The sequence below is a fragment of the Acinonyx jubatus genome, chromosome B1 (genome assembly GCF_027475565.1).
Source record: "Acinonyx jubatus isolate Ajub_Pintada_27869175 chromosome B1, VMU_Ajub_asm_v1.0, whole genome shotgun sequence".
NCBI classification, from domain to species: Eukaryota; Metazoa; Chordata; class Mammalia; order Carnivora; family Felidae; genus Acinonyx; species Acinonyx jubatus.
This window is the reverse complement of record NC_069382.1, coordinates 176,425,862-176,443,893: the sequence shown is the minus strand read 5'-3', so window position 1 is coordinate 176,443,893 and position 18,032 is coordinate 176,425,862. Positions and strand designations below refer to the sequence as shown.

Sequence of the window (18,032 nt, the reverse complement as noted above, 5' to 3'; positions counted from 1 at the left end):
CAACTGTTGTTTGACTTGGCAAAGTTAGAATATGGTAGTTGGTACTAAAAGGAGAGAAGTAGCAAAAAAAAGTTGTAAAAAAAAAGAAATATTTCAATGAGGAAACTATAAGCAAATCATGCTGTAGGGAAGGATGGTTTGAGTAAGGAGATTTTATCCTCCAGTTATCACTGAAGGTTGGTTACATCAACCCCTCCCATACAGGCATGCAAATGGGGACCAGAAAAATGGAAGTAAAAATTATCATCTAATATTTAATTTCAGCTGTTAGGACGGTCATTTGTAAGTCCGAGATGATTAGAGCTAGGTGGAGTTAGTTACCTGTCCATTCAGACATGGAGTTTTGCTATGTCTATATTTACAGTCAGGATTTGAGAGGTTATAAAGACCATGGTTTGATTTTTATGATATGTAATTTTTCACGAGAAAATTCTCTTGAAAATAAACTCTAGGATTATGTGTATGTGTACAGAGTAGAAGTATTTATTCATTCATTCATTTATTTATTTAATATCTTACCTTCTAGACTTCATGCTACATGAAGACAAAGACCATGTTTTCATGTTTATTATATCTCCAGCTACTAAGCAGTGCCTGGCATAGAGTAGAGTTTCAGTAAATATATGCTGAATTAATTAAAGAGTAAATCAGTCTTCTCTCAGCCAAGGTCCACCCATGATTTCCATTGTTACCTTGGTTCTTATGCTTTATTTTCTTTGCTTGTTCTTCTGATAACAGTCTGTGTCGAACTACGGTGGTGGAGAAATTAGTCAAAATGATTGGTGTAAAACATACCACATCAGAAGAGGGGCAGGCTAATCATAAAGTCTTTGTAGAGTCTTGCAAACATTCTTACTTAAAATCCACATTGGTGATCAATAGTGTGTACTACAGTTAATGATTATACATGAAATGAGATATTTATCATGTTTCATAAAGGTCTAAACCTGGGACATGGTGAAGAGTAAATGCTGTATTTCAATGTATATTTTTCTCCTGTGTCCTGGTTGATAGAACTAAGACATATCAACAGAAATATTTACTTTTGTAGTTGAGATATTATTCTTTTTAGCAGTCTATTTCAAGGACCTTGAACATCAAAGATAGCATCTGGATGGTATACACCTAACATAGGGAAAAATTATAATATTCTTTGCATGCCATGCTCTCAATAAAAGTATTTTCTAGATAAATTGACATTGACTAGTGGACTTTATGAATCTACTAATTATCAGCTACAGGTTAAGAACATCACAATTGCTAGTTCAAATTATTCATACATTTCCCATATGGGATTGACTATATATTTATTTATATATTCATTCATTCATTTACTACTAAAATATAATTGAAATCTGACTTCAAAGACAACTAACTATAAGGTTCAGATCAAGGAGGCCCCTATATGCCACAGAAGAGACTGGTTAAATTTCTGTCTTAAGTAAATTTTCCACCATCTATGTTATTCTTGACACATTTCATTCTATATTTATGAAGATCCTGGAATATTTTGTTGTTGTTGTTGTGTTTGTTTGTTTTTTTTTTTTTTTTCTAAAATGGCAGTTTGATTTACTTTCCACCCCCTGAGAGAAGATAGGATGACACTGGGTGGAAATCAAGATCGATGGGTTTGCTAACTAAGGTCTGCATGAGAAGTGATTCTCTGAATTTTCCAAGGTAGTTCTACTTATACTATTGCATTTTTTTATTTTTTACGTTTTTTAAATATTCATTTTTGAGAGAGAGAGGTAGAGAGGTAGAGAGAGAGGGGGACAGAGCATCTGAAGTAACTTCCATGCTGACAGCAGTGAGCCTTACGTTGGGCTCAAACTCATGAACTTTGAGATCATAACCTAGCCAACGTTGGACACTTAATGGACTGAGCCACCCAGATGCCCCTGTATTTCTGTTTTTTTAATCACTCATATTCACCTTGAGCTTGTGTAACAATTCTACTTCATTACTGCCCCTTCGACTCTTGTTTATAACTTCTATCCTCTCTCTCTCACCTCACTCTATAGTCTTAGCGTGGTAACCAGTTCATTATCCTTCCATTTGTGACCAAAATGGTATGTTACTGAATGTGATAATTAACTGTCACACGTGAATATACTTTACATATTTCATCTCACTTAATCCTTGGGACGTTTTTTTTTACTGTTTCTTTATTTTGAGAGACAGAGAGAGAGCAAACAGGGGAGGGGCAGAGAGAGAGAGGGAGAGAGAGAATCCCAAGCAGGCTCCACACTGGCAGCACAAGCTGACATGGCTCTCGAATCCACGAGTTGTGAGATAATGACCTGAGCCGACATCAAGAGTTGGGCACCCAACTGACTGAGTCACTCAGATGCCCCAAGTGGGTCATACTATTACAGCTATAAATTCTTAATTTGTAGATTTTATTTGTTCACAGGAGAGCAAATTGTGGCTCACAGATCTTAGGTGATTTGCTCAAAGTCATGCAGCCATGACTGACTGAGTCATGAGTGGCTGAGATGGAGTTTGAAGACAATCTGTCAAACAAAAGCACCATGTTCTTTCTAATTATTACAACCTGCTGTGTCTCGTCGTGCCCACCCCCCTTATTTTTAATGAAATGGTCTTAACCTCTTTCTTCTGCATCCCTCCCCTGCTGACCAATTTTTTCTTCAAAGCCCACTGCAGTTATGACCTCTTCTGTGAGGCCGGCCTTGTTGATGCTCTTGTCCTTAGCATTTTGTGTGTCACACATCTATATGAACATATATCCCAAACATATATCCCATAACAAAATCATCATGGGTGATTTTTTTGGTTTGAAAAAAATATGGTAATAATTTGTCATAAAAATATTTTATTTATGTCACCATGAAATGAACCTATTGTGGCTATTTTCAAAGATGTTTACAATTAATTATTTTTCAGGTGTCTTAGTTTAAGTTTTGAATATGATGAAAATCAATGATAATATATTCCACATAAAAAAAAAAAAAGCATTTTGGGTCCTCTACAGCTTTCAAGAGTTTAGAGAAGTCCTGAAACCCAAATGTTTAAGTTCCTCTGACTGAATCAGTAACTAGCACAGATTGAACACTCATTAAATATTTGATGAGCAAAATTGAATTATCAAATTGATATAACAACATTCATTTGCAGAAATGATTAATGTCTTACATGAGGACTTAGGCTTTCTATAATTTTACAAGCTGACTCAAACAATTATAAGTTAGGAAAAGAATGAGCAAAATCCACATTATAATGCAATTTTACAGGGGCTCCTGGGTGGCTCAGTCCTTTAAGCATCCGACTTCATCTCAGGTCATGATCTCGTGGTTTGTGAGTTGGAGTCTAGCGTTGGGCTCTGTGCTGTCATCTCAGAGCCTGGAGCCTGTTAGGATTCTGGGTCGCCCTCTCTCTTTCTGCCCCTCCCCCACTCATGCTCTGTCAACCTCTCTCTGTCTTTCCCTCTCTCCTAAAAGTAAATAAACATTAAAAATAATAAAAAGAAATAAAATGTATTTTCACATTTTATTTTGATTTCTTGATTTCTTTTTAGTATAATTTGTTGTCAAACTGGCTTACATGCAACACCAGGTGCTCATCCCAACAAGTGCCCTCCTCAATGCCCATCACCCACTTTCCCCCCTCCCCCATACCCCCATCCACTCTCAGTTTGTTCTCTGTATTTAAGAGCCTCTTGTGGTTTGCCTCCCTCCCCCTCTGTAAAATTTTTTTCCCTTCCCTTCCCCCATGGTCTTCTGTTAAGTTTCTTAAGAGCCACATATGAGTGAAAACATATGGTATCTGTCCTTCTCTGGCTGACTTAAAATGTTTTTACATTTTAAAGTAAACTTCAAATATTAATTATATCAATTGAGTGAAATCATGTATTAATTAAATTTAAAATTGTAAATGAACATTATTCAGTGCATTAATCAACAATTAACAGTTAGACTGCTGGTTTGCAAAATGGACAGAGAGGCCCATACTATTTTTTTATGTTTATTTTGTTATTTTGAGAGAGAACGAGAGAGCGCATGGGTGGGGGAGAGGAGCGGAGAGAAAGGGAGAGAATCCCAAGTTGACTCCACTCTCACCACAGAGCCCAATGACCGATGAGTGGTGGTGTTTGATCCCATGACCATGAGATTTCATGATCTGAGCCAAAACCAAGAGTTGGACTCCCAAATGACTAAGCCACCCAAGCACCCAAGTGGGTAATACTATTATAGCTATAAATGGTGAAATTTACAGGTAGAGCAGATTTGTAAAACATTAGGAATTTGAAAATAAGCAAAATATCATAGATTTGCTAGAAGCTTTATATAATATTTTAATGCAACTAAATTTTGAAATTTTAATAAAATTGTCAAAAAATGTATCATAACTCCAGATCTGTATATGGCAAAACTCCCATTGTCACTATGAGAGTAAATTTTTAGGAAAGAGTGTGTAATATAAAATAAAATTAATGAGCATCTTCAGTTAAAGAGAAAAGAGCAAAAGGATATTTCATGTTTTTGCTTTAGAGTTAAAGAAATTTAAACATCATATGCTAGCATTAATACACCCTATTTTGAAAGTATATATATCAAACTCATTTAAAATGCAATTCAGTATTAGTAGCTGAGGTTTACACTTAAATGCTTTTTATACTATTTCCTAATTTCTTCATTGTACAGTCATTTACCAAAGCTGGATTCTGGTAATAGCGAACATTTTTACTTAGCTGATTTATATTGCCCTTAAGCTATGCAAGCTCTGCTTTTAAATCTTAGGAGTACAAAATATAACACAGGAGTCTAGAAACCCATTCTTAACACTTACTAATAAGAACTGAATAAAAGATTAACAGCTATTCTTTTATCTTAAATCGTTATGATTTTTACTGATTAAAATAAAACATCAGGTGCTGCCTACACAATACTATTTCCCCCTTTGCATTTTCTGGTTTTTCCTTCCTTGTGCTCTCAGTAGTTAAGTTTGACTAATAACCTCATTCAAGGTTTATATGTATAAGATATACATAATAAATAATGGATTTATAAAATAAGTACAAAATAAGATGCATTTTGCAAGGAGTTCATTGGATGATGTCATGTTTGCAAAGCACGCTTTTTTTTAATGTATTTATTTTTGAAAGAGAGAGTGAGTGAACGGAGGAGGGGAAGAGAGAGAGAGAGAGAGAGAGAGAGAGAGAATCCCAAGCATGCTCCATGATGTCAGAGCAGAACTGCACATGGGGCTCAAACCCACAAACCCTGAGATCATGATGTGAGTCAATATCAAGAGTTGGATGCTTAACTGACTGAGCCACCCAGACACCCCTGCAATAGCACCATATTACGAATGCTACAAGAACAGGTAGTGTTCCTTCTGCAAAAGTTTTCAGGTTCCACCTCTCTCCATTGCCCGCATGGGAGATCTTAACCCTGTCACACCAAAGTGAGCACAGACAACCGGGCTGGAGTGTCCACACGCCAGCCCTGCCCATATACACAAGGACACTAATATTATGTTTATTAAAATACCCTTTTTGATCATTATTTAGCCTCTATTAGCAAGAAGGAGGATGAAAGAAAATCAGAACCATCTCGTTGCCCAGAACATGGTTTCCACAGTGTAATACACTAGACTGCTCATCTTCAGTAGAGACTTTGGGTAGGAATGTGCGAGACTGTGGGGAAGTTTTAGAGTTAGACCCAGAGCTGAAATATGTTTTCTAATTGTTAGAAAAAAAATTGTTTTTAAGATGGACCTTACAAAGAGGATAAGGAAAGCAATAGCGTTATCAGGAATGTTTACGCAGTGTGGTAAATAGTCTTTTCTCATATGTCCTTGTACCAGACACACTGGGGTTTTGAGAAAAGCTTAAGACATTAAATAGAGAACAGCAGTCTCACGGGCCAAATTAATCTTATATTGATAGATGCGTCTCTTCAACATATCAAGGTGTCTTCTTCTTCTTCTTTTTAAGTTTATTTGTTTATTTTGGGAGAGAGAGAGACAAGAGGGGCAAAAAGAGAGGGAGAGAGAGAATTCCAAGCAGACTCCGCACTGCCAGTGAAGAGCCCAGCTTGGGGCTCAATCTCACTAACCATGAGATTATGACCTGATCTGAATTCAAGAGTCAGACACTTAACCTACTGAGCCACCCAGGCGCCCCCATCAAGGTGTCATCTACGCTTCCTTCCATTGCACTGTCTATTCTGGTTGGAGTCACTTCAGACCTGCCAGCACTCAACACCCTCCTTTCCACATAATGCCTTTGGTTGCATCAGCTTTCCTTCCTGCAAGCTGCTTCTTTCTTCTATCCTTTACCCTTATCCTACTCAGTCTTTGAGAAGAAGCTCAGCATCTGTCTTGTCAAAGTTTGCTCCCCTCATCTCTTCTCTTGTAACTTCCAAGCGCTACAAAGTTTGACCCTTAGTTTTGATCCCCACCTAAAGACTGGAATCCTTATGTTTATGAACCAAGACTTGTGCCTTATTCTTCCGTGTGACAGTTCAACATTGTGCTCTCTGTGCTTACTTCACTCAGTCACACGCCCATGAGTGTGTGTATCTTAATACCAGTATTTCTACCTTGATTATATATTTTTCCAAAAATAGAAATTAGGAGAGGCTGACTTTACAGTGGGCCGACCCATGGTATTCTCTCTGATGTCATTGTTGTTCCATGTATGTGACAGAGAATCCCTGTCCTTTAGGAAAAGCAGTCTCATTAAACCCCTCTAATGTCAATTCTGCTCAATAATAATTACACAGTATTTCTCTGTCCACTTTTTATTTTCGTTTTTTATTCAGGTGAAAATCTAGCTTATATCGTTGTCCATAAGCAGATTCCTACCAAATACCCTCTTAGTGCCAGAGATCATTTTATTCCCCTGGCTTCTACCTCTTACATATAAAGAAAAAATAGCTCTTAATTTTGCCTTATTTAATCCATAATGTTCCCTTCTCCAGTCCACGAATTCATGACTCTTTAAAATTCCAGTTTAACCTTTTCAGTTACTATTCTATGTGGCTCCAGTTATTTATAAACTCAGCTATTTATAAAATCATTTTATATTACTTGTTACATCTTGAAAAGTTGTACTATTAGTGTTATTTTGTGTTTTATGTGTGTGTATTTATTTTCCAAAATTTCTCATAAGTATATCTTTGGCTATTTTTGTATCTTCCACAGTATAGTGCTAATTTTCAAATCTATTACATCATAATAACCTATCCTTCCCAAGGTCTAAGGAAGAATTTACTATATACAAAATCCTTAGGGTATTAGGAAGCCGCAAAAAAAAAAAAATACTGTACTTTATGCTGCATGCAAGAACCTTATAACAAATTAAGAGCATGTGGATCCTTTTTTTCTGGCTTGAGAAATTCCCACATTTGGTTCTTCCAAAGACAAAATGACGATTCCAAAATACTCTTTCAGGAATATTTAAATATAGGAATAATTAGGTTTATTTTTTTTCCTTACTTTGATATTACTGGAATATGTAGATTTTAATTTTAAGAGGGAATGTAAGGTTTAAAATATTATGTGAAATAACAGTATTCTTAAACTTAAATACAAAATTTGAAGATTATGAGAAAAAACAAAGCTATAAAAATATGTTTAAACCTATCAGATACAAATTAAATTGTCTCCTTTGAGGTTTTCTTTTCTTCTTTTTTTTTTTTTATTTCAACAGGCCTAGACTGCATATGCCTTCAGAATTCTTTGATGCTAATCTCTTATGATAACCAATTAGTTTCTAAATTTCTCAATTCAAGGGCTGACTAATACTGTTGCCTAATCATTAGGTGGGTCATGTTACTTTAAAAAGAGATGATGGCTAATAGTAAGCAGTGTGTCAAGAATCAGAGGAATTGAGAAATTGGAAAATTTGGAGACACCCTGTCTAAACAAGATTAAGATAAAACCAAAAGGATTATCATGCTTCTAACCCCTCAGATCTTTGTGATAGCTGCATTCCTAAATGTCAGGATTAAAGGATAGAATCACATTCAGAGTGCAGACATGTATTCATGAAAATCCCTGTCTTTAAACAAAAATTCAAGAATGTCCCAACCCGTCCATAATACACTAAGAAACGTATTGGGGTGAGGAGTCAATTGTTTTTTTCACAAAGAAAAATTAATTCCCTCCTATTTTTCATTTTCTACAATATTTTTCTTTTCTGTTTTACTATTTTTTTTTAAATTTGGAATTCAAATTTTAGAGGAGCCTTGATTCGCAACAAAACTGAGAAAAAGGTACAGAGATTTCCCAGATGCCACCCCCTCCACACATGCACAGCTTCCTCCATTATCAACAACCCCACCACAGTGGAATACCCCTTATTTTCTTCATAAAACTGTGCATATCTTTTTACAAGTTTATTTCCACTTTGTATAAAAATGTCTCTAAATAGCGTAAAACAATTACTTTTCATAGGTAGTGTGTATCTAAATACAAACCTACAAAACTAAAGATTAAAAACAAATACGAAGAACAAAATCGAGTAGCAGTGTTTGGTTTTCAGGTGTGGTATGATCTCATATATTGGTATATGAAAACAATCACTATTAAAATCCAACTTGTTTACCATTATCAACTGTTTTTAAACATTTCCATTTTACTTCTTTTTATATAACTCATATATTTACTTTTCAAAATGTACATATGATCAAGATAAAATCATGTCTACAACATATAATTAGAATGTGAGCCTTTTTTTATAAGTTTTATTAGTTACACCTCTTGCAGTGCATAGGAATTTTAAGTTTAATTCTTTTTTATTAAATTCTTTTTTATTAACTTAATAAATTGAAGTTGTTTTGATATCAGAACTACATCCCCTTAGGAGAATGTAAGAAAGAAAGTTGGTTGGGAGCCAGTTATGTAGCAATTGGGTAGAGGCAGAATGAGGAGATGATAATGATCCTACTGTGTGTTGGAAAAATACGTATATGTTTGATATTGTTTATCTTATATAGTTTTTTTTTTCTTAAAGCTGGTGTAAAGAAAATCTATACCCAAATATCAAAGAGAGAATAAGATAGTACTATTATGTGTAGTAGCTCCCCGTATCCCTAGACTTGGAAGATTTTGGTCGTAAGAATGTGCCCACTGACAATGTTCAATATACCTAATTTGCACAAGTGATTCTTGAAATTTGTCTAGATTTTAAGAAAGGAAAGAAAGGAAACAAAATCAGAGTTTTTGGAAATTGTTTTATTGGCCAGGTCTATGGATGGACACCATTGTGTAGGGACTGCTGATTTTCCCTTTACATATTTCCCCATCTCCCTTCCCCAGGTGTTGCTGCCATCACTACCTTTCCCTTCCTCCCCTTTCCTCATGGCAAGACGCATGGAAGAAGAGTGCTGTTAAGGCCTCTCCATTAAGCAACAGGTATGGCGGTTCTCATGAAGCAGTGAAGCTGCCCCTCTCTGCGTTCTCCATTCATAGTGTCTCTCTTACATTTAGAAGACGCAAGTACACACCACACAGAGTCTCCTGATGTGGGAGAGTTGTTCGACCTAACTCTGTATTTACACATTTCGGCATGCTATGCATTTCAGAATTCCCTGCGCAGTTAGAGGTTTTGTTTTGTTTTGTTTTTTAATGAAAAGACTACGGAAGAATTAATGATACAATTGTTGGAAAAACGTGTGATGCGGGTTCCTCAGCTCGTTATGTAGGAAAGAAATGAAACTTGTATGTTTATGCCACTTTCAGCCTTACAGGAACAATATATATATATATATGTATATATATATTGTATATATATATATATATGTATATATTGTATATATATACATATACATATGTATACATATATGTATATACACACACACACACATATATATATATATATATATATATATATATAGCGTACCTCTGAAAACTATACTATACAATGAGAATGCTTTGGTGAATTTTTACTCATAATCCAATTATTTTCACATTTGGATTTTCAAAAGCATGGCACAAATTGTACGCACATTAATTATGCTTACTCACTTGGTTCGAGAAAATTAGGTATAAGCTAGTTCAAACAAATCTAAATGACCCACAAAGCTTTGGTATTCAGATGTGAGAGCCAAATGCATTCTCATTGCTTTCCGCAGAACTTTTTTTTTTTTTTTTTTTTTTTTTTTGGTCAACTCAGCTGGTGGCATTTGAGGGAGCTGAAGGGGACTGTTTCCTTCACCAGTCCCAAGATCGCCTCTGTTCAGGCTGCTACATTTTGAAAGGAGCTAGGTCCCTTAGGGCTCAAACTCCAGCAGAGTCATAACCTATAAAACATAAACCCTTAGTCATCACAGGAAAACACCCACCTTCTTGATTTCCTTTTTCACTGGAAGAACTGGTCCTTCTAGCTCCTGCAGGGGCTTGTTTTGAGGATGTGTCAGGTTCTGCATTACACCCTGACTCTATGGGGATGTGACTAGAACACTACCCCGAGGGTAGGAAAATTATTGGCAGACGCTTTAAAACAGTAAGTGTGTCTATAGGTGTGCATGTGGGTGGCAGCATTATTTGTGATATTCTTTAAACTGGTAGCATAGTTAAGACTTGTTTGTGTCAGTAAACAGAGTAAACCATTTTGATTTACATGCATTTTTGCCGATGCAACCATTAGTCATTGAAGGCTGAACCATTAATATTCATTCAGGAACATACCGCCTCTTATCTGACAAAACTCTGAAATCATTGGTTGTCTTTTGTGATCTTACTTCTGCACGTGGATGTTATCTCTCATGTCCACCAGCCTTCACATAACTGGGTCTCTCCATCTGGAGGTCCCTTCAAGCCCAGCTTTGTTTGGAAAGCTTCAACAATAATAGCAGACATGTAATGAGAGTTTAATAGGTGTCAGGAACTACATTAATGAGCTTTATCTCCATTTTCTTAATACAAACGAGCATAGATTTAGACATTATTATCATCATCCAAATTCAGTGGGAAAAAAAAAAATGAGACTTGGAGAAATCTAAGGTGGCAGGGTCACTGGTCGCTCAGAATTGGCTAAAGAGGGATTTGCCTTCTGTAATTTCTCCTGATTCTTCCTAAGCAAAGTTGGGACTCTGAGTTATGCTCAACTCTGAGTTATTGGAGGACAATGATTTCATCTTATGTTTCGAGAATTCTTCTATGTCCCAGTGTTTGATACCCAAAATATATCGGGCAAATGAGTGAATGTTTACAAAACAGTCATCTATTTTTTTTTTAACCTGCATATGGACCCTTCCCCACATCCATACTTCCCTCCACTTTTTTTTTTGTTCCCCTTAGTGTTTGCTTCTTGACCATTACTAACTTCACAGATTACTCAATATATGAGTAATATAGCATACAAAATAATTCATTGTTTTCTTCTAAATATGGGACCTATAATTAAAAACTAAATAATTGTAAAACAATTACACATGCAGAAAAAGGCTAATTTAAATTTTATAAAATTTCCCAATTCTAATGTTAAGAAAAGAAGTGCAGGTATACTTGTATCTCATATAGAAAGAAAAACATTCAAGTAACATATTCTAAGGTTTTGAGGAAAACTAACCAGAGAAATTCTTTTTTACATTATAGGAAATAAAGGAAATGCACACCATATAGGAAAGAGTCTTATCAGTGTACAAGAAAAGAAAGGAAAAGAAAAGAAAAGAAAAGAAAAGAAAAGAAAAGAAAAGAAAAGAAAAAGTGGAGATTAAAATATAGATGAGATTAACAGGATTAACCAAAAAGGGGGAAAAAAAAACAACTTTTTTGAGAAAAAAGAAACCAAAAGATTCTGGAAAAATGAAAAAAATGGAAAAGCAATAAAAAATTGAACGAAACATATCGTTGAAAACTGCAGACATTGAGAGGACTTTAAAAAAATATATGAAATAAAACTTGGAGGGAAAACAAAATCAATGCAGGAAGAAAAAAGAACTTTATTTATGAATTTGTGTTTCCTTTATTCTTAGAAAATCCTTTGAGGTAAAAGTGCTGGAAAGAAAAAGAACAAGTTAAGACATGTTGATTTGTGAACACTATATTTCTAGGACTTTTTCTGTGGGAATAGTGCTTTTGAGAGCAAGATAAGGGTTTAAGCATTAACTTGGAGTATTTAGAACTAAAAAGATTGTGCCTGGAGAATACACTTGAGCCAAGGCTTGATGGAAAATTAGAATACAAATCAAAATATCCCTCCTCACCATACTATTTGTCAAGATAACTCTAGAATTAATCAATATATTAGCTCTTTGAATATAGGCGTAATTTCCTTCCTTCCTTTGTTCCTTCATTCTTTCTCCCTCCCACTTTCTTTTTTTCTCTTTCTTTTGTTCTTTCTTTCTTTCTTTCGTGGAGTGCCCAGCACACAATCAGTGTTTGTTGAATTAGTCATGGAATTTTGAGAGAGATTATGGTCAACCAATCTAGACTTAAATTGTGCATGCCTCCCATAACACCATTACAAGAAAGACTCATCTCTGCTTGAATAATTTCGGCGACACAAAATCCAGAGGTAGCTCACTCTGTTTTGGTACATCTTTAATTCTTGACTTTCTTCTTATATTGAGCCAAAATCTGTCTTCCGGTAACTTGAATCCATTTATCCTGGGTTTTCTCCTTGGGAAAACACATAATAAGTGCGGTTCCTTTTCCAAATGAAAGTACTTCCAAGACGTAAATTCAGACAGACCCTCCATCATAATGTCCACATGTATAGTGTGTCTGTATATATTATTTGCTAAGTTACAGCCCAAGTTTTGTAATTGCCCTGTGCCGTTTGGTTGTAAATCCTTTTAGCATTCATTTACTGCACAAATGCTCTTTTATAAAAGAAGGAATGCAGGATGGGTTCCCACAGTTTATATTCTCATATTTGGTTGATTGGAAGAATTTAGAAAATCCATTTGAATACCTTCAGGAGAAAAACAGGAGGTTTAAAACTGCATAGGGCTTTGATCTGAATTTTTACATTAATAAAGGTGCGGTTTGGATACTATATTGTACAGTAAAAAATAACATAAATATCACCGTGTATAAAAGGGCTGCAAAAAGATAAAGAAATGAATTAATATGTAAAAAATAACATTTGATGAAGGTAAAAGAATTTTCAGTCTTAACGTTTTATTTTTAATTGAATACCTATTTTGGTTTGGTTGATGCCCGAGATGGATCTTTCCCTAAAAGCCCATTCACCATTCTAACAAATTTGGCACTAAAAAAGAATATCCTTAAGTGGATAATGATATCAGCGGATCAGTGGAAGTAAAAGACAAACAAAATAAAATCAAGACAAAACAAAACCCATTTTTCTCAATGAAATTATTGACTTTAATGACTAATAATATGTGCTAACATGTAATAATATGTTACACAGAGGTCAAAGTAGAAAAAAATAAGATTGAAAGTTATTTAAAGGATTCTCTGTCAGATATGGACTTTCCCTACTAAAAGTTACAGCAAAGTAAAATTTCATTTATGTGAAGTGTTCCTTAATGCCAAATTGCTGTCAATGTCCCTTGGTGAGTTCTATTTATGAATAGATTATGGCACTCTCTCAGAGGCCCTGCACATCTGACTTTCAATGAGTGCCTACATAGAATATATGGCCTTTTCTAGAACCTGGAAATTTAATTAATTTGCTGGCAGGGAATACTTTTTTATGCCACATGGCTTTTCCCTGACCCTACCCAAGATTTCCATTTTCAAATGTGCTTCATATATTATGAACCTATATAATCTTAATGAACATTTTCCATATGGTAATTGTAATGTTTGACTTTATATTCTTGAAAGCTCCAATGCCTACATAAATTCTTTCTCTTTAATACTAAATGTTGCTTTGTCACTTGTGTGAATATATGTCCCTCATTCTGCTTTTCTTAGATTCAATTCTGAAAGCAATATCCTTCAGTTATTTGATTATATGTAAGGTTCTTAAGCAATATTCTCAAGAACAGATGACCTCTATCTGCTTTGTTTCTCACTGCTATTGCAGATGTGTTCTATTTGCAACATACCCAATTTAATATCTTTCACTCTGTCTTTTAGTATCTTAGAAAGAGGAGAGTAAAATGCAGGATACTTGGATTAATCACTTAACATCTCAAGACCTCATGTATTTCACTAAAATGTGGAATTTGACTAGCTCATTTTAAAAGTAACTTCCAACTTTTTACAGAACATGGGAGACTGGGAATTTTAGAAATTAGAGTTTTGTTCTAGATTTACCAGTAAACTATATTTCATTTCCCCAAGACACAGTTTCCTCATCTTTAAAATACAACAGCCAGTGATATCAGGGATATAATCTTTAGAGATAATATGTGTTGACTTATTTTTCTTTCTGGAGCTTTGTCTTGAAAATGATTCTGAGAATTGTGCTTTTAAAAATTGATGAATCCAAGGTGCCTGGGTGCCTCAGTCAGTTGAGCGTCCAACTCTTGATTTCGGCTCAAGTCATGATCTCAGGGTCATAGGGGGGAGCCCTGCGTGAGGCTCCTCACTAAGAGTGGAGCCTACTTAAGATTCTCTCCCTCTCTCTCTCTCTCTCTCCCCCTCTGCCCTCTCCCTTGCTCGCATTCCCTTTCTGTATAAAATTAAAAAAAAAAGGTGAATCCAAGAAAATGCTTGGTGCTCTAAGGAAGATAGGTTGAGGAAAGGACCACCATCTGAGATATTTGGAGGACTTTAATGCAAAAGAGACACAAAAGGTTGAACTCAATCTTGTGATTATTGAGGGCAGAAAGAATGCCAGTAGACTTAAATAGGAGAAAATTGCTTCCATAAAGGTGAAATTTATTGCCTTATGAAATGTTAATAAAATCTGCTTCATAGAATAGTCTGTGTTCTGAAATCTGTATCACTAAAGATGTTGAAACTTAGGTTGCATGGTTAACTTCTCAAAGCATTATTAAAGGAACTCATTCATAAGACAGCAAGTTAGACAAAATGAATTCCAATGCTAATGGTCTGTGATTACATGGTAATTGTCAGACATAATAATAGTGATAATTCTGACTGGAATTTGGTAACATAAGTCTCAAAGATTTCATTGGAATTTGTGATTGAGAATTTTTAATACAAGCCATTGTAATTTTGAGACAATGCTGTAGTGCTCTAAAGTGCTTTTATCCTACCGACGCTATTGTTCTGGAGAAAAAGTCACTAATTTTTTATTTGTGGAGCCATCGCTTCTTTTGTATCTGGAGACTTTACCTTCTATCCTCACTGCAAATGCTCTTTCTCTATTGCAATGTAACTGACTATGAGAGCCATTGTGATAAAGATGAATAGAAAAAGTAACTTCATGATTGATTGTCTTCAATTTTATTAAGGTGTGGAACATAAAGCATTCATATAGAAACCTGAATTATTTTATCTGCAAGAGATTATGAAAATTCCTCATTTTGAAATCCGGTTAAGAAAAAAAAATGCGTAACTTCTCAAGGTCATATGGTTAGTGAGCGAGCTATGATCCAGATTTCCCTGAATCCCAGTATGGAGGCAACAAAATTTATTGCAGTAGCTTGCTTAAAAGTATACATCTTGGTGAGTTGACACTTTCTTTTGTGTCCTTAGATGCACTACTTATCTCGAATCAGCAGGATGAAATAGGAAAGCAAACACACAATTTTATTTATAAGATACAGAAAAACACTAGGTAGTGTAGCCTGCTGTGTTCCTGGAGGGACATGGAAGTTGGCATCCTTTTGTAAAGCTTGACATTACAAACATTCTTTGTAACCGACTAACAACTTTTGCCAGAAGTGAAACCAGTCAAAACTATATTCCAACTTAAAGTCAGGAGCGGCATAATATGATCTTATCACCACTGTTTTGTGGCTGGAGACACCACAGTATGCAACATCCCCAGAGTTTATAGTCAATAAAGCAGAGCGAGCTAACCAAAGATTTCCAATCATAAGCATTAATGACTCAACCATCATTATTTAAGCTTGCCTGTCCACTCTAATCAGGACAACAGGCATCAATTAAATAAATAGAACATCTGATTATAAAGAGAATTGTTAACACAAGCGCATTAGCTGGTCGTAATAGGATATTAGCTAATTGGCAGGGGCAGGGGCAGGGGGATGTCCTTAGACGCCATAGTGCCTACTGCTCGGGATTTTAATTCTTTGCGAACTTTGTTGAGCATAGCAACATGATAAGCAAAAGTGTCTGAGTAATGAAGAAAATGCAGACAAATATTTTCAAAACAACAAAACTATGTAGATCTAATTTTGAAATTGTGCCAATTTTGTGAGGTCACAGAAACCTTAATCATTATGCTAAAGTTTTACAGATTTCTGTGTTTATAATGAAAGCAAAAAATGAGATTGGGAGGGCTGATGGTTTTACAGACGTGTTTTGGATTATTTAATTTAATGTTTATTTACAATAAGGATCATATTATCAGTGGCTTTTTTTCTTATTTCTGAACTGGCTATCAAAAAGGCTTCAAATTTGTGAATTAAACAGGTCCTGCTTAGTAAGTATATTTTAAGATATCCATAAGACATTTTTTTTCCAGGAGACTCACGTTCTAATTGTATCATGGAAATCATCAGAATAGTAACTTTCAGCTCACTCACTAATTTGCTTTTCTGCAAAGTCTGCTGGGTTGCAATAGGTTAGGGGAGAATATCCAAATATTTTTGGCTTCAGCGGGAGTGAGAAGAGAAGCAGGAATCAAATAATTTGGTTGTGTTTTGCAACACGTGAAGAACTTAAAAAAAATTGTGATTATGCCTCAGATACTGAAATCATATGCTGCACTGTGATAGGTAGAAGGTATTTCAATAGAAAGTAAAGAGAGAAGGAAATAGATTAAAATTCAGCAGAACAAGCTACATGTGCGTGGAAAGAATCGTAAGTGAAGGAGGAAGGAAATTCCTGGTAACCTGCCAGCCTTCTTTGATGGCTCCCTGGTTAACTGGGCAGATAGGCTCATTTTTACATTTCCAGAATATGTGAGTGTTATGTGAACATAACATCATATCAATCTATCTATATCTATATCTATATCTATATCATCTATATCTATATAATATAGAATCCTTATGACAATCCAGGTTGCCTTAATAGGGGTATCAGGATAGTATACATCACAAAAGAAATACATCCATGGATATTTAAAACTACAGTTCATTATTTTAGATTTAAAGAATAATGAAAATTTAGGAAAGGAAATGTATTTTATGTAACAAAAGTCTTTTTTTAACAAACTTCTTTTATTTTATATATTTGTATTTAAACTCCAATTAGTTAACATACAGTGTAATAGTGGTTTCCAATGTACAACATAGTGATTGGATGCTTTCTTAAAACACACAGTGCTCATCACAAGGGTACTCCTCAATCTCCATTGCCTATTTTAACCACCTTTCTCCCCTCTCCTCTCTTATAACCATCGGTTTGTTCTCTCTAGTTAAGAGTTATTTCTTGTTTGTCCCCCTCTCTCTCTTTTATTTCCTTTATTCATTTGTTTTGTTTCTTAAATACTACATATGAGTGAAATCATATGGTATTTGTCCTTCCCCGACTGACTGACTTCGCTTCACATAGAAGTTTCTAGTTCCATTCATGTCACTGCAAATGGCAAGATGCCATTCTTTTTTAGGGCTGAGTAATATTCCATTTAATAAGCTTCTCTGAGTTTTCAGAAGAATTTGTTATAAGCTGTGAGGCAAAATATTTTCATGTATTTTTGGCCAAGCACTTTAAAGTTCTAATATTATTTTAACACAATAAATTAGTTCAATCCGGAAGAAAAATTGTTTACAACTGAATAAATGATTACGGGATTTCATAGGACTTTTAAAGAAAATAACATTTTTGTCTGTTTTTTAAGACAGAATTTTATATTTATCTAATTTAATCAAGAGAAAGTTTACCGGTAATTTTATATAACAAATCGTTGCTATCATTAACTAAGTGACTGGCAAAAGGCAATAATCAATTATCTTACTACCAATTTAAGAATGGATTTTTAAGAAAGAAAAAAGTACAATGAACAGATAAACCATGCAAATATTTTACTAAATATATAATAATGT

At 34.8% G+C, this 18,032-nt stretch overlaps 1 protein-coding gene across 13 annotated transcripts in view; it reads left to right on the top strand.

Annotated features, from left to right (window-relative positions):
* PCDH7 (protocadherin 7) overlaps window positions 1-18,032 on the top strand; it is a 413,286-nt gene that overhangs the window by 206,329 nt on the left and 188,925 nt on the right. For 3 of the 13 annotated variants that reach the window (XM_027052916.2, XM_027052859.2, XM_053217478.1), the window contains exon 4: window positions 9,286-9,381. The exons of 9 other annotated variants lie outside the window; for them this stretch is intronic. In XM_027052916.2, the coding sequence (XP_026908717.1) occupies window positions 9,286-9,374 (89 nt within the window). In that variant the 3' untranslated portion in view covers window positions 9,375-9,381. Of the gene's footprint in view, window positions 1-9,285; window positions 9,382-11,565; window positions 16,379-18,032 lie in introns of those variants that run through there. One more of the 13 variants, XM_053217477.1, reaches the window with a different exon arrangement.